Genomic DNA, 14,809 nt, shown 5'->3' with positions numbered 1-14,809 from the left:
TGACTTTGGCTCAGGTTATGATCTCTCGGCTAGTGAGTTTGAGCCCCACGTTGGGCTGTCTGCTGTCAGCTTGGAGCCTGCTTCAGATCCTCTGTACCACCACCCCCCCGGCCCCTCCCCTGCTTGTACACTGTTTCTCAAAAGTAAACATTAAAACACACACACACACACACACACACACACACACGGCTCTCAGGTGTACCTGGATGGCTCAGTCAGTTAAACATCCGACTTACCCTCAGGTCATGATCTCATGAGATCAAGCCCTGCATGGGGCTCTGTGCGGACAGTGCAGAGCCTACTTGGGATTCTCTCTCTCTTTGCCCCTCCCCTACTCATACCCTGTCTCTCTTTCTCTCTCTCAAAATAAATAATTAAAAAATATATACATATATAGTTCTCAAGCAAAGCCACTAGAACATACATTGGCATTTTATTGGAAATTGCTATTAGGTAACTATATGACATAATTAAGACTCTCCTGTAATCAGCACTTAGGAGCTTCACATTCCAGGCATGTCCCATAAATCTGATAAGCCTCCTACTTATTAAGAATCTTTCTATATATTTTTCATTCTTCCTGTGACTATGTAGTTAGCAGTCGCAATGTCAGATAGTTCTTTCCAACCATGGTTTTTTTAAAGATTTTATTTTTAAATACTCTCTATACCCAACATGGAGCTTGAATTTACAACCCTGAGATCAGGAATCACACGCTCCACCGACCAAGCCAGCCAAGCGCCCCACAATCATGTTTAAATGTCTCTTTAAATGTGACATGGTAATCAGATCTGATTCTTAGACTGTTTATCTTTATGCTCTGTTAGAGTAGAAACTTCTACTCTGAGAGGACTCTTCTTACCCTCCCAACAAATGGCTAGTGAAGTAGTGAATAGACCCCTTTCCAAATAAAAGCAAGGCTGTTTTTACTTTGTACTTTCTTAGTACATTTATACCTAAGCAATAAAATCTAAAAAATATTTTAGCTTCTCCAAAATAACTAATTCATGTAGGTGGGTAGACCTGATTAATTTAATAGTTGCATGCAGCGGTGTATAGGTTTCTTTGTTTTTATTATTTTTATTTATTTATTTATTTATTTATTTATTTATTTATTTATTTATTTATTTTGAGAGAGAGAGAGAGAGAGAGAGAGAGGGAGAGAGAGAGAGAGAGGATGAATCTTAAACAGGCTCCACAACCAGCACCAAGCCCAACTTGGGGCTTGATCTCACAATGGTGAGATGCCATCACGACCTGAGTCAAAATCAAGAGTCAGACACTTTACCGACTGAACTACCCAGGCATCCTCAGATCCCTTTGTACTTATCTCAATTTTTGCTTTTAAATTCCAGGTCTTGCCTTAATAGGCAAAGCTCATTAAAAGCAGGGACAACCTGGGGCGCCTGGGTGGCTCAATCAAGCATCTGACTGCAGCTCAGGTCATGATCTTGCAGTTCGTGAGTTTGAGCCCCGTGCCAGGGAGCCTGCTTCAGATTCTGTCTCTCTCTCTCCCTGCCCCTCCCCCACTTGTGCTCCCTCTCTCAAAAATAAACATTAAAAAAAATTATTAAAAAAAAAAAAAAAAGCAGGGACAACTATTTCCAGTACCCAGGTACATACAAGTATTCAGTAAATATTTGTTAAGTAAGCCTGGTTAATTTCCCAAAGGATATGGGTATTTTTCTACCAGCACAGTTACCTGCAGAAGGAATTGTATCTCCTACAAAACCAGGGTCTCGCTTTCTTTTCTTCGGTAGTTTTGTTTTGCAAAGTTGCTCAAAATGAATCTGCATAGGACTGTCCATGGTCAGGAAATTACATTGTAACAGACCACTTAAGGTGGTAGCAGCCATTTCTCGAACCTGTAGAGATAATCACTTCTTTTAGAGTTGAGATCCTAAATCAAGTGGAATGCTAGGGAGGGTGGTTGCGGGAACTGGGCTGGGGGCTTTCCCTGGCATTTGTTTGCAAATTGTGTAAATACTCTCACATGCTATTTCTTAATGGAGACTTCATCAGATCCTCAAGGGGTCTGTGACCTCAAAACGGATGAAAGCATTAGGGTTGCAGAGAGTAACATACAAAATTAAATTTCTCCATAAAGTATTTTCCCATTGACCGACAGTTCTTCTTATCAGGGCTATAACTGTTCAAAAGCAGTGCAAGAGCCTAACATTAAAACAAAGTTTTCCTGGAGTCCAGATCTCTAAAATCTACTGCTATTGTTGTTTTCATTGGTAACAGAGATACAGGACAATTTCTGCAATGGGCATATATTGTAGCTACTTCTGTGCAATTTACTTCTTAGGAATCTCACAAGCTTATGTCAGACTACAAACGTTTTCAGAAGTGCTAAATGCAGAGCGTATCATTTCAAAGTGGAATGGGAACTCAAGTTTTGTTGAAAACAAAAAAGCAGTAAAATGCTATCTTCTCAGATATATCACAAAATTCCTGCTAAATATTCATAAAGACAGGAAATAATGATTTGAAAAAAAAAACCTGAATATTTTGCTATTTATTGCTTCAAAAGGTTTTGTCTTAAATGTTTTAGTGTTGAAAGTTTTTGCATACTTAACATTTTCATTACACTATTAAATGAATTACATTATGTTTTACTACTTCATATTCGGTTGCATTATTTCTTTTAATACCATGATTCATTTTTATATCCAACTATTGATTAGAATGCTTTCAACTTCTATTGTGCTAAAAATATTCTTAACTTATGTATATAATTTTTTTCCATATTGTTATGTGTTTTCTTAAGTTGGATCCTAAAAATTGGGATTACTAAATTCCAATGTATGAACAATTTTACTGTGAATTTTGTGGCTATCAGCTGCTTTTCAAAGAGCCAGTGCTAACATACTATGACAGAAGACTAATGTGGAATACTCATTATATATCTTGACAACCCTGTCATCATCATTACACATTCTTTTTTTAAAGTAGGCTCTACACCCAACATGGGGCTTGAACTCACGACCCTGAAATCGAGTCACATGCTCTACTAAATGAGCCAGCCAGGCACCCCTAAAAGTTTTCCTTTAAATCAATAGTTTTCTTTAAACATTCCTCATTTAGATTATTAAAACGTTTTTTCAGTATTATGAGTAGCTGTCACTAATTATTACTGATACTCAATATTCTGTTTTAAAAAATATGACAGAGGTGCCCGGCTGGCTCAGTCTGTGGGTGGAAAACACGACTCTTGATCTTGGGGCTGTGAGTCTGAGCCCCACACTGGGTTGAGAGATTACTTAAAAAAAAATCTTTAGGAAAAAAAAAGAAAGGTAGTTTTAATGAATGGCATAGTTATACTTATAGTAGCAGTTATGCTTAAGCCTACTACATGGAATATAAAAATAATTATGAAAATGTTCTACAAGGTCCAGCCAAACAGTAAATGCAATTTAATGTGATTACTGTAATATTTAAAATTAGGAAATACTGATTTCAAGATTTCCACCTTTTCATTTCCATTCAAGTTACTAAAAAATACAAGTTAAAAAGTTATGGATAACTGTAAATATTTACATTGAAGTCTGTTGTGGTTGTCATAACCAACTGTGAGTATCTAAGGGACTAGACGATATTGGCTCCCAGAAAACAAGAAAGCTGTACTACAAAATGAATACGCTCATTAGGAAGGTAGAAAAATTTCCATTCCTAGTTTCCTACTGATATGATCTATTTTCAGTGCTCTCAAATAGAATATATAATTACTGGGAGTGTTCTACCATACAGAAAACCCATAAAGCCCATAAAATTAAAAAAGTACAAATTTCACAAAAATTTCAATGAATTTTCTTTACCTAAGGCCAATTTCAAAAGTTGTATCTTATTCCGTATTTACTACAACACGCTTTTCTTACATTTGGCTATTTTAACTAAGAGATTTATCTTTTTGTACAAAATGTTAATGTAACCTCACCTCAAAAGCTACCTTTAATTTCTCTACCAAGAAAAATAAAAAGGGGCAACAATCCTATTTTAAGTCTACTGGATAATAGCATTTGTGTCTGGATTTTTATTCTCTTGAAATTGCCTTCATGGACATTCCTATTAGCTCTTAAGTTAGTAAGGAAAATATTATCACCTGCAATTTCACATATAAGAAAACTTTGGTTCAAAAATGTTATCTGTCCACGTTCAAAGAGATGCCAGAACAAGTACATGCCCAATGTTTGTTTCCATTTGTACGACAGGAAGTCATGATTAGGGTATCAAAACCAATCACACAGAGTATGTTAAAATGAAAGTTACTTTTAATAATTTACACTTTAAGAAAATCAATCAGTGCATACTTATTAAAGAGGGGGTAGGGCATGATGCCTTCTTTAAATGTATTACATTTGATTTGCTGTATCTCAAACTTTACCTCTAGTTGCTCATCCTCCAAAAGACTTATAACCAGCCACCTGATGTCTTTAACTGCATCTTCATTGTTAAGGAAAATAAAGAGGTTATAAAATACCATGGTCTGGAGGTAGGTCAGTACTGTGTATCTAGCATGCCAAGAACTGCTTCTTGCTGTCTGTAAATGAGAAGAAGTAGAAACAATGCAAACAGTGCTACCAAGAACAAAAATGACAGAAAGTACACGCAAATAATATAATCTACTACAACTCTACTTTTACAAGTATAGTTAGAGCAAGCTCGTGTCCTATATCCTTCTAAATAAAAGGTTGCAGGGGGCGCCTGGGTGGCGCAGTCGGTTAAGCGTCCGACTTCAGCCAGGTCACGATCTCGCGGTCCGTGAGTTCGAGCCCCGCGTCAGGCTCTGGGCTGATGGCTCGGAGCCTGGAGCCTGTTTCCGATTCTGTGTCTCCCTCTCTCTCTGCCCCTCCCCCGTTCATGCTATGTCTCTCTCTGTCCCAAAAAAAAAAAAAAAAAAACAAAAAACAAAAAACGTTGAAAAAAAAAAAAAAAAAAAACCAAAAAACGTTGAAAAAAAAAAAAAAAAAAGGTTGCATAAACTATTTCAGATAAAGTTAGTTATTTAGAATGGTTGAAAGTAAAGGGAAAGGAACACATTCAAAAGTCAACTCTTGAAGAAAATTATTTATAATTAATGCTCTGACTCCTCTAAGAGTTGCACATTATTAGTATTATTATTATCATCATTATTTTTAACCAGAAACTGGGAAATACAAGTGAATAAAATAAAGGGGATATTGATGAAAGGGAATGACCACCCCCCTCATTCATAAGCACATTGTATCTAAGGTGCTTCAATAACTAGTTCTTTGTGTATATAGAAAATCTGGGGGTTGAGTGATTGCCCCCAAGGTCACAGAAGTTGGTGGCAAAGGCAGGTACAGAATCTAGGTCTGTTTCTTTGGTCAATATATGTCTTCCCTCATACTAAAAGAAAATTCAAAATGAAAAACAAATTTCAGGTTTTATGTGCACTACAGCGGACTCTGTGAAATTCTCAGAATGATATACCAAGTTCTAACAAAATCATATAAATATTTGTTATACACTCTTACTTGTTTTAGCACCTGAAGTACCAAAGGCACTTGATGAGGGTAAAGCAACCCCTGAGACATTAGTGACAAACATAACTTTGCATCTCTTTTCAGTTCATCATAGCTATTGTCATTTTCCACTGGGGCAATCTAGAGAACAATAAAAAAGACAAACACATAATTGAAAATAACAGCCAAGAAGTACAAAGGCATCCTTACATAAAAGAAATCACATTTTACTTTTAAAAGTAAACTTCTACGCAAATTTTCAGGTATATACAAAAACTAGGGAATAGTACAAGGAGTCTCCATAAAATCAATTACCTCTTCAACAATAACAAACTCACAGGTAACCCTCTCATTTTTGACAACATCCCCCAATTATCTGAAGCAAATCCCAGACATACTTCACCCACGAATATTTTATTATAGATCTCTAAAAGATAAAAGTTACTTATTAAAAACAAACCTGGAATGACATCACCCACTAAAATTCATTATAGTTAAAATATAAAGTGTACGGTAGTGTTCAAATTTCCCCCAATTATTTTGTACATGTGTTACTGCAACTGGTTGTTTGGAATCTGGTTCAATATAATGACCACACACTGCATTTGGTTCATGTGGCTCTTAAATGTAAAAGATTCTGTGAAAAAAATGTATTTTAAAAAATCTCTAAATTCTCTCCATCCTCTTTTAAAAGTCCTTGCCTTTTCTCTTATTTTTTAAATGTTTATTTTTGAGGCGGGTGGAGGGGCAGAGAAAGAGGGAGACACAGAACCCCAAGCAGGCTTTAGGCTCTGAGCTGTTAGCACAGAGACTGATGTGGGGCTCGAACTCAGGAACCACGAGATCATAACCTGACCTGAAGTTATATGTTTAAACGACTGAGCCACCCAGGTGCCCACCCCCCCCCCACCCCCCCCCACCCCCGGTTTAAAACAAAGTGGAGGAAGGCCTGGCTCCTTAGTTTTGTATTGTCCCCTATAAATGGCCTTCTCTGATTGCATCCCTGTGGTGGCATTCATTGGCTCCAGCATGATTTTTTTCAAGTTTAACTGTTTGAGTACAAAATAAATGGTGTGTACTTCCTTCACTTATGGTCAGTATTCTTTGTGATGAACCATTATAAAAAGGTTTGCAAAATGCTGACACTCATCTCTTCTTCATAGAGAAAAGCCTTCCCTCCTTCAGAATAATGTTTCCTTCCTATTCTCCAAATGCGAACAATGAATTTTTTTTAAATGTCATTATGAACTAATGAATTTCAACAAATTTAATGGTTTTAATCTTAGTGGTGCTCGAAATGGCTCCTGAGTCCTTTAACATAACTGTAACATACTTGGTTTCTGCTATAAGATGAAGGAGATCTATCCTGTACATTTCTGGTCCAAACCTGAAATAAGCTATTTATCCAAGGAGCCCTGATTCTTCTAATGGGAAATGATACCTAGAAACCATAATCTGGGCACTACGAGTAGTGATCACTACTAGGCTGATTAGTGGTTATGAATTTTTGTGGACATTGCTAGGAAATAAGCATATTTTCTAAAGAGAAACAGATCATGAGATCATACTGATGTTTTCAAATTTAGGATGACTGCGATATTACTAAACAGCTGTATTTTTATATCTCTTGTCACTCATGCTAAAAATTTCAGTTCCTATTGCTAAAAAAGGAACAGGCTCAAAATGATGTCAATTGCCCCCAGCCCTGCAAACCAAGACTTAACTGTAGTTTTCAGTTAAGTCACGCCCAGGAATATGACCATCACCCAGGTAATTTGGAATTACCTTATCAGTGACAGTAATAGTAAACTCCAAGACAGACCTCTGCCCCTCCCCTACAGAAAGATGACCTTGTTGGAAAGAGTCCTTTTTGTTTATGCCCTTCCTTGTCCCATTCCCTTACAGCCTTTTAAAAAAACCTTCTATTTTGTAGAGTTCCTTGAAGCTCCTTTCTATTTGCTAAAGGGGTACTGTCCCCATTCATGATCACTGGACAAACAAACCCAGTAAGATCTTCAAATTTATTCTGTTGAATTTTTTTTTAACACTATTGACAATTATTATTTGCTCTTCATTAAATAACAAACATAATAGCTTCATTCCAATATTAGAGGATGCACTTCTCACAAGGCATGCATGATTTTTTTTAAGTTTATTTATTTTGAGAGAGAGCGAGAGAGCACGCAGAGCCTAATGCGGGACTGGATCTCATGAACTGTGAAATCATGACCTGAGCCATTATCAAGAGTCAGACGCTTAACTGACTGGAGCCACCCAGGCACCCTGATTTTCTGTTTTAAAAGTCACCACTCTGTGTATTTGTCCTTACAACCAGTTACATAGTGAGGTGAGATTCATTTCATTTCGCTTTTTGTAAAGGGAATTTTCGTTTAATTTTGTTTTCTGATCATAAAAAGTATTTTTAAGTCTCCAAAGACAAATTGGTAAAATAAAGTACACTTAGGTAGACTTCTTTGTCCCCAACCCTTAAATAAGTGTCCTCTAAAACAGCGTAAGTATATTTTCTTTTTTCAAAATTTATTTATTTTTGAGAAAAAGAGAGAGAGAGAGAGAGAGAGAGAGCGCGCGCGCGCGCACGTGTGTGCATGGAGGAGGGGCCGAGAGGAGAGACAGGATCTGAAGGCTCCACACTGACAGCAGGGAGCTGGATGCAGGGCTTGAACTCACAAACTTGAGATCAGGACCTGAGCCAAAGTCAGACACTTAACCGACTGAATCACCCAGGCACCTCTCTTGTTTCTTCTGAAAGTATAGCTTTAATATGGGGAAAAAATTATTTTTCTCTAAAACACTAAGGAAATCAATTTAGGTGAAATATTCAAAGTTTAGTATTCCCAAATTTCTGTGCATACCCATAACAAATGGGAACTTAACCATGCCTTTACTTTAACTATCCTTATTTACCCAGCTTTAGCCAGGTTACTCTGAGCTCTCTTTTAGTCCTTGGGCCTGCTGAGTCCAGTTGTAGCAAGAATCCTGACAAGTCTGTTTTTAGAGAAGACCTCACCCTCTGTATGTGATCCAATTCCTGACCTCCACCTTTGGTATCTGATCGTCATGGGCTGCTTTTCAGCAAGAATCCTGTCAAGTCAGTTTAGCAGGAATCCCCTGCCCTTGACGTCTCCTCTTAGTATACTATCCACTGACACCTCCTCCCATTCGTGTTGTTGGCTAAATATCCGAAAGTGTCTGCTGTATTAGGCTTGGAGCCCAGTCTCTCTCCCCTACTCAGTCTTGACATCTATCGCAACAGACCTAAATAAAGTCTTCCTTATGATTTTAACAGGTATCAGAATAATTTTTCTTTAACAACTAAACCTCCAAGTACAGTATACTAATTCACCATGTTAATTTCCCTTAGCAGACTTTACTAAAACCAGCATATCAGATTCCATCTCAAATCAATCGAGAAAAGATAGATTATCTTGAAAAGTAAGCTGTACCTTTACATCAATACTTTATATAAAAGTAATCATATCAATTTTCTATCTTATACTGCAAATTTAAATTCAAAAGATAATACCATAAAAATAAGACAAGCGTTGTTTAAAAAAATAATCTTGGACTAGCAAACTTCAAAACATCATTAAAAATAAAGAAACTTAGAAAAATGGAACACCTTTATAACACAAAAGAAAACTGGCAAAATACAGATAGCTGGCAGAAAAATAAAAAGAGCCAATGTACAAGGAGGCAGTCTCACTAAAGGGGTACAATGATTTTATTTTTAATTATTTATTTATTTAAATAGGATCCATGTCCAAAGTGGGGCTTGAAGTCACAACCCTGAGATTAAGAGCTGCATGCCAACCAGGCACCCCAAGAACAATAATTTTTATTTGACCATCAAAGATTTAAGAAACATCAGGGTTTGTGGGAAAGAGGTAAGACAGGTTCTTTGGAGGGCAGTATCCACTAAAATTACCAATGCAAACAGACCTTTTACACAGCAATTTCATACACAGCAATTATCCTACAAAAATACTCATATTTGCAAAAGACTATTATCACTGTTTTTTTAACAGCCAAAAGCTGGGAATAACCAGTGACCATCCACAGAAAACTGATTAAACGGTAATACAGTCGTCATTATAAAGAGAGGCAGTTATGTGAAAAGATGGTCCTTATCAATTTGCAGCTTGAACTAGTTCTAGTTTTTGTACAACAAACCCATACACACACCAACCAAACTGGTGTATGGTACAGGTGTGTTCACAAAGGTATAAAAAGATACACACCAAACAAATTCAGCGTAAAAATTATTACAAATACCCAACAGTACAAATCTCCAGGCCATGTAGATGGAGTTGTTTTCCTTTGTCATTTAACTCCTCCACAATAAAAATGAGGTGGTTTAGAGTTTGGTTAGTTGAACTGTAGTATAAAAAAGAAGATACTCATTTGCTGCCAGGCCTACCATTACCACCAGAAAAATTTAAGGTGACTCACTCACCTATTGAATCAGTACTCTCTCTTCCTACCATTCATGAAAAAAATTTGTTTTATGAATAAAATTAGGACATAATGTTCTCATGTTGAGAACAGATTAAAATGTTCTACTAAAACCAGTAAAATCCTGAAGTCCAATGGATAAACTTCACTATAAAGAATATCATGTTCCAAAGCAGCAAATTAACATTATTAATTATCAGCATAGGATAACAATTCATTTGGAATAGACTACTTTTATATGCCAGTGAGATAAAAATCTCTTAGATATAATTTTTCAAGTTTTTATTTATTTAAGTAATCTCTACTCCCAATGTGGGGTAGAACTCACAACCTTGAGATCAAGAGTCACATGCTCTTCTGACTGAACCAGGCAGGCACCCCCAAATCTCTTAGATATTTTACTTTGCAGGGATTTTCTCTATGAACAACATCCTGTTTGTGGAACAAAAACCTTTTCAGTTACAAATAAAGCCTCTAAGTTTGGAAGAGTACTCCCCCTCCAACACTTTTTTAAAAAAGTATTTATATATTTGTTTAAGTAACCTTTGTACCCACTCTGGGGCTCAAACTCATGACCCCCAAGATCCAGAGTCACAGGCTCTACCAACTGAGCCAGGCCATCTCCGCAAGAGTACTTTCTTCTTAGTTGATCTCAAGAAACAACATCTACATTTCTTTATCAGCAACTGCTCTATAGGTAAGTTTGCCTGAATCATACCAACTCACTTCAACTTTAAAATTTTCAACTTTAATATTTCCTTAAAAGCATTCTTTTTCTTTCTAGATATGACTTTTAAAAGCACACATGTCTACACTGTCTTAATGTTCTAACTACCAGATGTGTAGTTATAGAAACACGAAGATTCAGACAACCTTAAAGTTTGCGAATATTCATCTGGGACCGAAGGGGGTATGACATAGACTTATACACAGTATAAATTGGTTAAACGATTTCAATTTTCTGATTTTGAGAATGCACTGCAGTTTAAAAAAAATGTAACTACTAGAGAAAATTGAGTGAAGAGTATGTGAGACCTCTTTGAACTATCTTTGTAACTTCCTGTGCATCATTATTATTTTGAAATAAAAAGTTTGGGGAAAAATGTGCCCATGAAATTTAGGGGCTTTCTTCGGGTAATGCTAATTATTATCTTTTCCTTTCTGGTCACACTACAGAACAGACTGACATACAGTGATTTGGGTTTTCCTTAAGATACGAAGTAAGAAGGGTGTTTTATGGTCTATTTGTAGCATAAATATGTGCATTTCTTTGCCAATTTATTCATCCCTCCTGCTGATAACAACAGTTTGATTAACTTTGGAAAAGCATCCTTTTCTGTCATTCTGGTAGGTCTGTCAATCAAGGGATCATACAGCTTAGCCAAAGTGTAGCAAGAGACCCAAGCCCGGCCAGTGAGACTTTTTCTGGACATCTGAAATCTTTTTTTTTTTTTTTTTAATTTTTTTTTTAAATGTTTGTTTATTTTTGAAGGAGAGAGAGACAGAGTGTGAGGTGGGGGGAGGAGCAGAGAGAGAAGGAGACACAGAATCTGAAGCAGGCTCCAGGCTCCAAGCTGTCAGCGCAGAGCCCGATGTGGGGCTCGAACTCACAAACCGTGAGATCATGACCTGAGCTGAAGTTGGACGCTCAACTGACTGAGCCACCTAGGTGCTCCTGGACATCTGAAATCTTGAAGAGAGAAATGCAAGGAGACAGCATCTTTTTTTTTTTTAATTTTTTTTTTTTCAACTTTTTTTTTTTATTTATTTATTTTTGGGACAGAGAGACAGAGCATGAACGGGGGAGGGGCAGAGAGAGAAAGAGACACAGAATCGGAAACAGGCTCCAGGCTCCGAGCCATCAGCCCAGATGCCCGACGCGGGGCTCGAACTCACGGACCGCGAGATCGTGACCTGGCTGAAGTCGGATGCTTAACCGACTGCGCCACCCAGGCGCCCCACAAGGAGACAGCATCTTGAGGAGGCTGTTAAATTCTGTTACCTAGGTCCCCAGGTACTGAACTGCCTAGATATTTCTAAGTGATCTATTTTCTGACTGAGCCACCCAGTCACCCCAATGGCATATAACTTTGTACAACATCTGTAAATTTTTCTCTAAGTTTGGTATATGCAAAACTATTATTGTACAGTGGTGAGTTTTGATGAGCCCTTAGTGAAGTCTGAAATAAGATATATAATACATCCTCTCTTCCTCCCTGATTGTAGTCATCAGAACTCTTTATTATTCCAAACTAAAATACGGTTAGGGGCGCCTGGGTGGCTTAGTTAAGCGTCTGACTTCAGCTCAGGTCATGACTTCAGCTCAGGTCATGATCTTACAGCTTGTAAGTTCTGTGAGTTCGTTTGAACTCACAACATTGGGGTCTGTGCTGACAGCTCAGAGCCTGGAGCCTGCTTTGGATTCTGTGTCTCCCTCTCGCTCTGTCCCTCCCTTGCTCTCTCTCTCTCACAAAAATAAATACTAAAAAAAATTAAAAATAAACAAAATAAAAAGCACTTAAAGACTATTAACGAAAATAATCTACAATAATTACAATATAGACAAGTATCTGACACCGTGCTCTCTGCTTTACAGGCATTGTCTCATTTCATCCTTGCAACAACTCTGTGAGGGATAGTGGTATTATCCCTCACTTTATATATAAGGAGTCAGTCTTACAAGTTCAGTAGCTTGTGCAAGATCACAAAATTGCACCTCTCACAAACAGGATTTTAAAGTAGGTCTCTTTTTTTAAGTCTAAAGCCAATGTTGTGTAAACTATTCCTGTTTGAAAATCCTCCTCCTTTAACCTTTAGCGGTATGCAGACTCTTCAACTAGAATAGGCAAATAATAGAAACTTCCACTTTGATATAGATTTCAAGGTTTTTTGTTTTTTGAATTGCTACACAACTGTTTTTTGCGGGATGAGATATATAACACTTCATTTAGAATCTAAGAAGCATCTCAAGTATGTCCAAAACAGAATTTCTGATCTCATCTCCTACCATTTCTGAGTGCCTCCCACAGTTTAATAAGCAACAATGTGCTTTCAGACTCCTTTCTTCATCTTCACTCTACAAAGCTGATGTGCATGCAAACTGCTCATTTGTGTGCTATATAGTGTCTTTGTACCCCAGACCCCACTCACCATGATGACCTAAAGCAGATTTTCAGTCTCAACATCTGAAGATGCAGGTGAAATGTTAGGCCTGTCACAAGCCATTCATACAATACAGCTTTCTGATGATTTCAGTTTTATAAATGTCACATGGATTCAAAATATCCTTCTATCAAACCTCACTCTCATACACCTCCTTACTGATTTTTTTTTTTTTTTTTTTTTTTAAATTCTACCCCTAACGTGGGGCTGAAACACAACCCTGAGATCAAGGGTAACATGCCCTTCCAAATGAGCCAGCCAGGCTCTGCTCTCCTTCCTCCCTCCCCGTTTTTCTTTCTTTTCTCTTCTTTTTTCTTTTCTTTCTTTCTTTCTTTTTCTTTCTTTCTTTCTAAGTGAAAGAAAGGGGTAGAACTCCAGCTATCCCCAAATTCACTGCACATTACGCATGTAAGACCCTATGAGATCATGTTCTATATCCACTGCTTATGTGGCAGTGGAGAAAAGTTTAAGCACCACTGACCTAAAGAAAAACTCTATGTACCCCAATGACTTACAAGTAACATGGACCTATATACACTAATAGCTACTGTCCATTATTCTATCCCAAAAGATCCCAGAGGTGCTCATGGGCTTTAGGCCCTACACAGAATTCTTAGAAGTATTTTAGTGGTGAATCTTTTGAAATTACTATGTAGAGCTCTATTTTTTGCAATTTCCCAAAGACAAAGTATACTGCGGCAAAACAGAAGTTTAGCATTATACTTGCTGAGAAACAGTAACAAGAACGTTCCTGCTGAAATGGTAACTATATTGAACAGTAACTGTCAAGTAGTGGTGATGTCTGTCCAAACAGTTCCAAATGTGCAGTGATACCAGACTGTTTCCTAACCACATGTGACTGTGGACTACAACTGTGGCAGCCAATGTATCAGTCTGCAACCTTAGTTTATTAGCTTCATCATCCGACTAGATGAGTAATTAGAACCACCTCAGGTTATACCTTTTGTCAATGTCATTATAGGATTACCAGAAACAAGTTACTTCTGGCAGATATTTGTTACAAGCTATTATAGTCCCATTGAACACTGTAAAATAAATACGATATACTGTATGTAAAATATTTAATAAAACTTCAGATTATACACTAAATAAAAAAAATCAGAAATAGCTACATTCAAAAACTTCATTGTGTCTTTTTTTTTTAAATTTACGAATATTTTCCCAAACTATTACTTAGAAATTGGTTATCGGTAAAACAGTACTGTCTATGAACTCTTCACGTATCTGTCAAGATCCTAGGCTTACCAAATGCTAAAAAGATTATTTCAACAAGTATTAAACTACCATCACCTCATGATTTCCCTGCAACTGTTCTACTTCTTAGAGATCCAACCAGCTCCTACACAGTCTATAAAACTATAAGCTATCAGATGATAAATATAAAATATAAATTCCCGGTGAAGGTCAGAAGGGGATGCATTCTTTTTTTCCCCCTCCTTTCCAAGCTGTTATTTAGATTCCAGTTAGTTAACAGAGGGTGATGCATTCTTAATTTCAGCCATAAACTTACCTTAAAAAACAAAGGTAGAAGTTGAAGTTGTTCTGTGACAGCTGTAGAGAAGGATCTTCCGGCACTAGCCATCAGCCATTTCAATACTATTTGAAAACACACACAGAATCAGTCTTTGCTATATAGTCAGAGAGCAAAAAGTAGAATAATATTG

The 14,809-nt window shown here is 37.1% G+C and overlaps 1 protein-coding gene across 4 annotated transcripts in view; it reads right to left on the bottom strand.

The window, feature by feature from the left end:
- Positions 1–14,809, bottom strand: part of PSME4 (proteasome activator subunit 4) — a 100,348-nt gene that overhangs the window by 3,469 nt on the left and 82,070 nt on the right. For all 4 annotated transcript variants that reach the window (XM_058684109.1, XM_058684111.1, XM_058684110.1 and 1 more), the window contains 4 exons: positions 14,656–14,741; positions 5,502–5,630; positions 4,388–4,543; positions 1,703–1,865 (listed from right to left, as the gene is read on the bottom strand). In XM_058684109.1, coding sequence (XP_058540092.1) covers positions 1,703–1,865; positions 4,388–4,543; positions 5,502–5,630; positions 14,656–14,741 — 534 coding nt within the window. The remainder of the gene's footprint in view (positions 1–1,702; positions 1,866–4,387; positions 4,544–5,501; positions 5,631–14,655; positions 14,742–14,809) is intronic.

The sequence above is a fragment of the Neofelis nebulosa genome, chromosome 9, assembly GCF_028018385.1.
Source record: "Neofelis nebulosa isolate mNeoNeb1 chromosome 9, mNeoNeb1.pri, whole genome shotgun sequence".
NCBI classification, from domain to species: Eukaryota; Metazoa; Chordata; class Mammalia; order Carnivora; family Felidae; genus Neofelis; species Neofelis nebulosa.
Note: the sequence above shows the minus strand (reverse complement) of the source record. Positions and strands in the feature narration are given on the sequence as shown.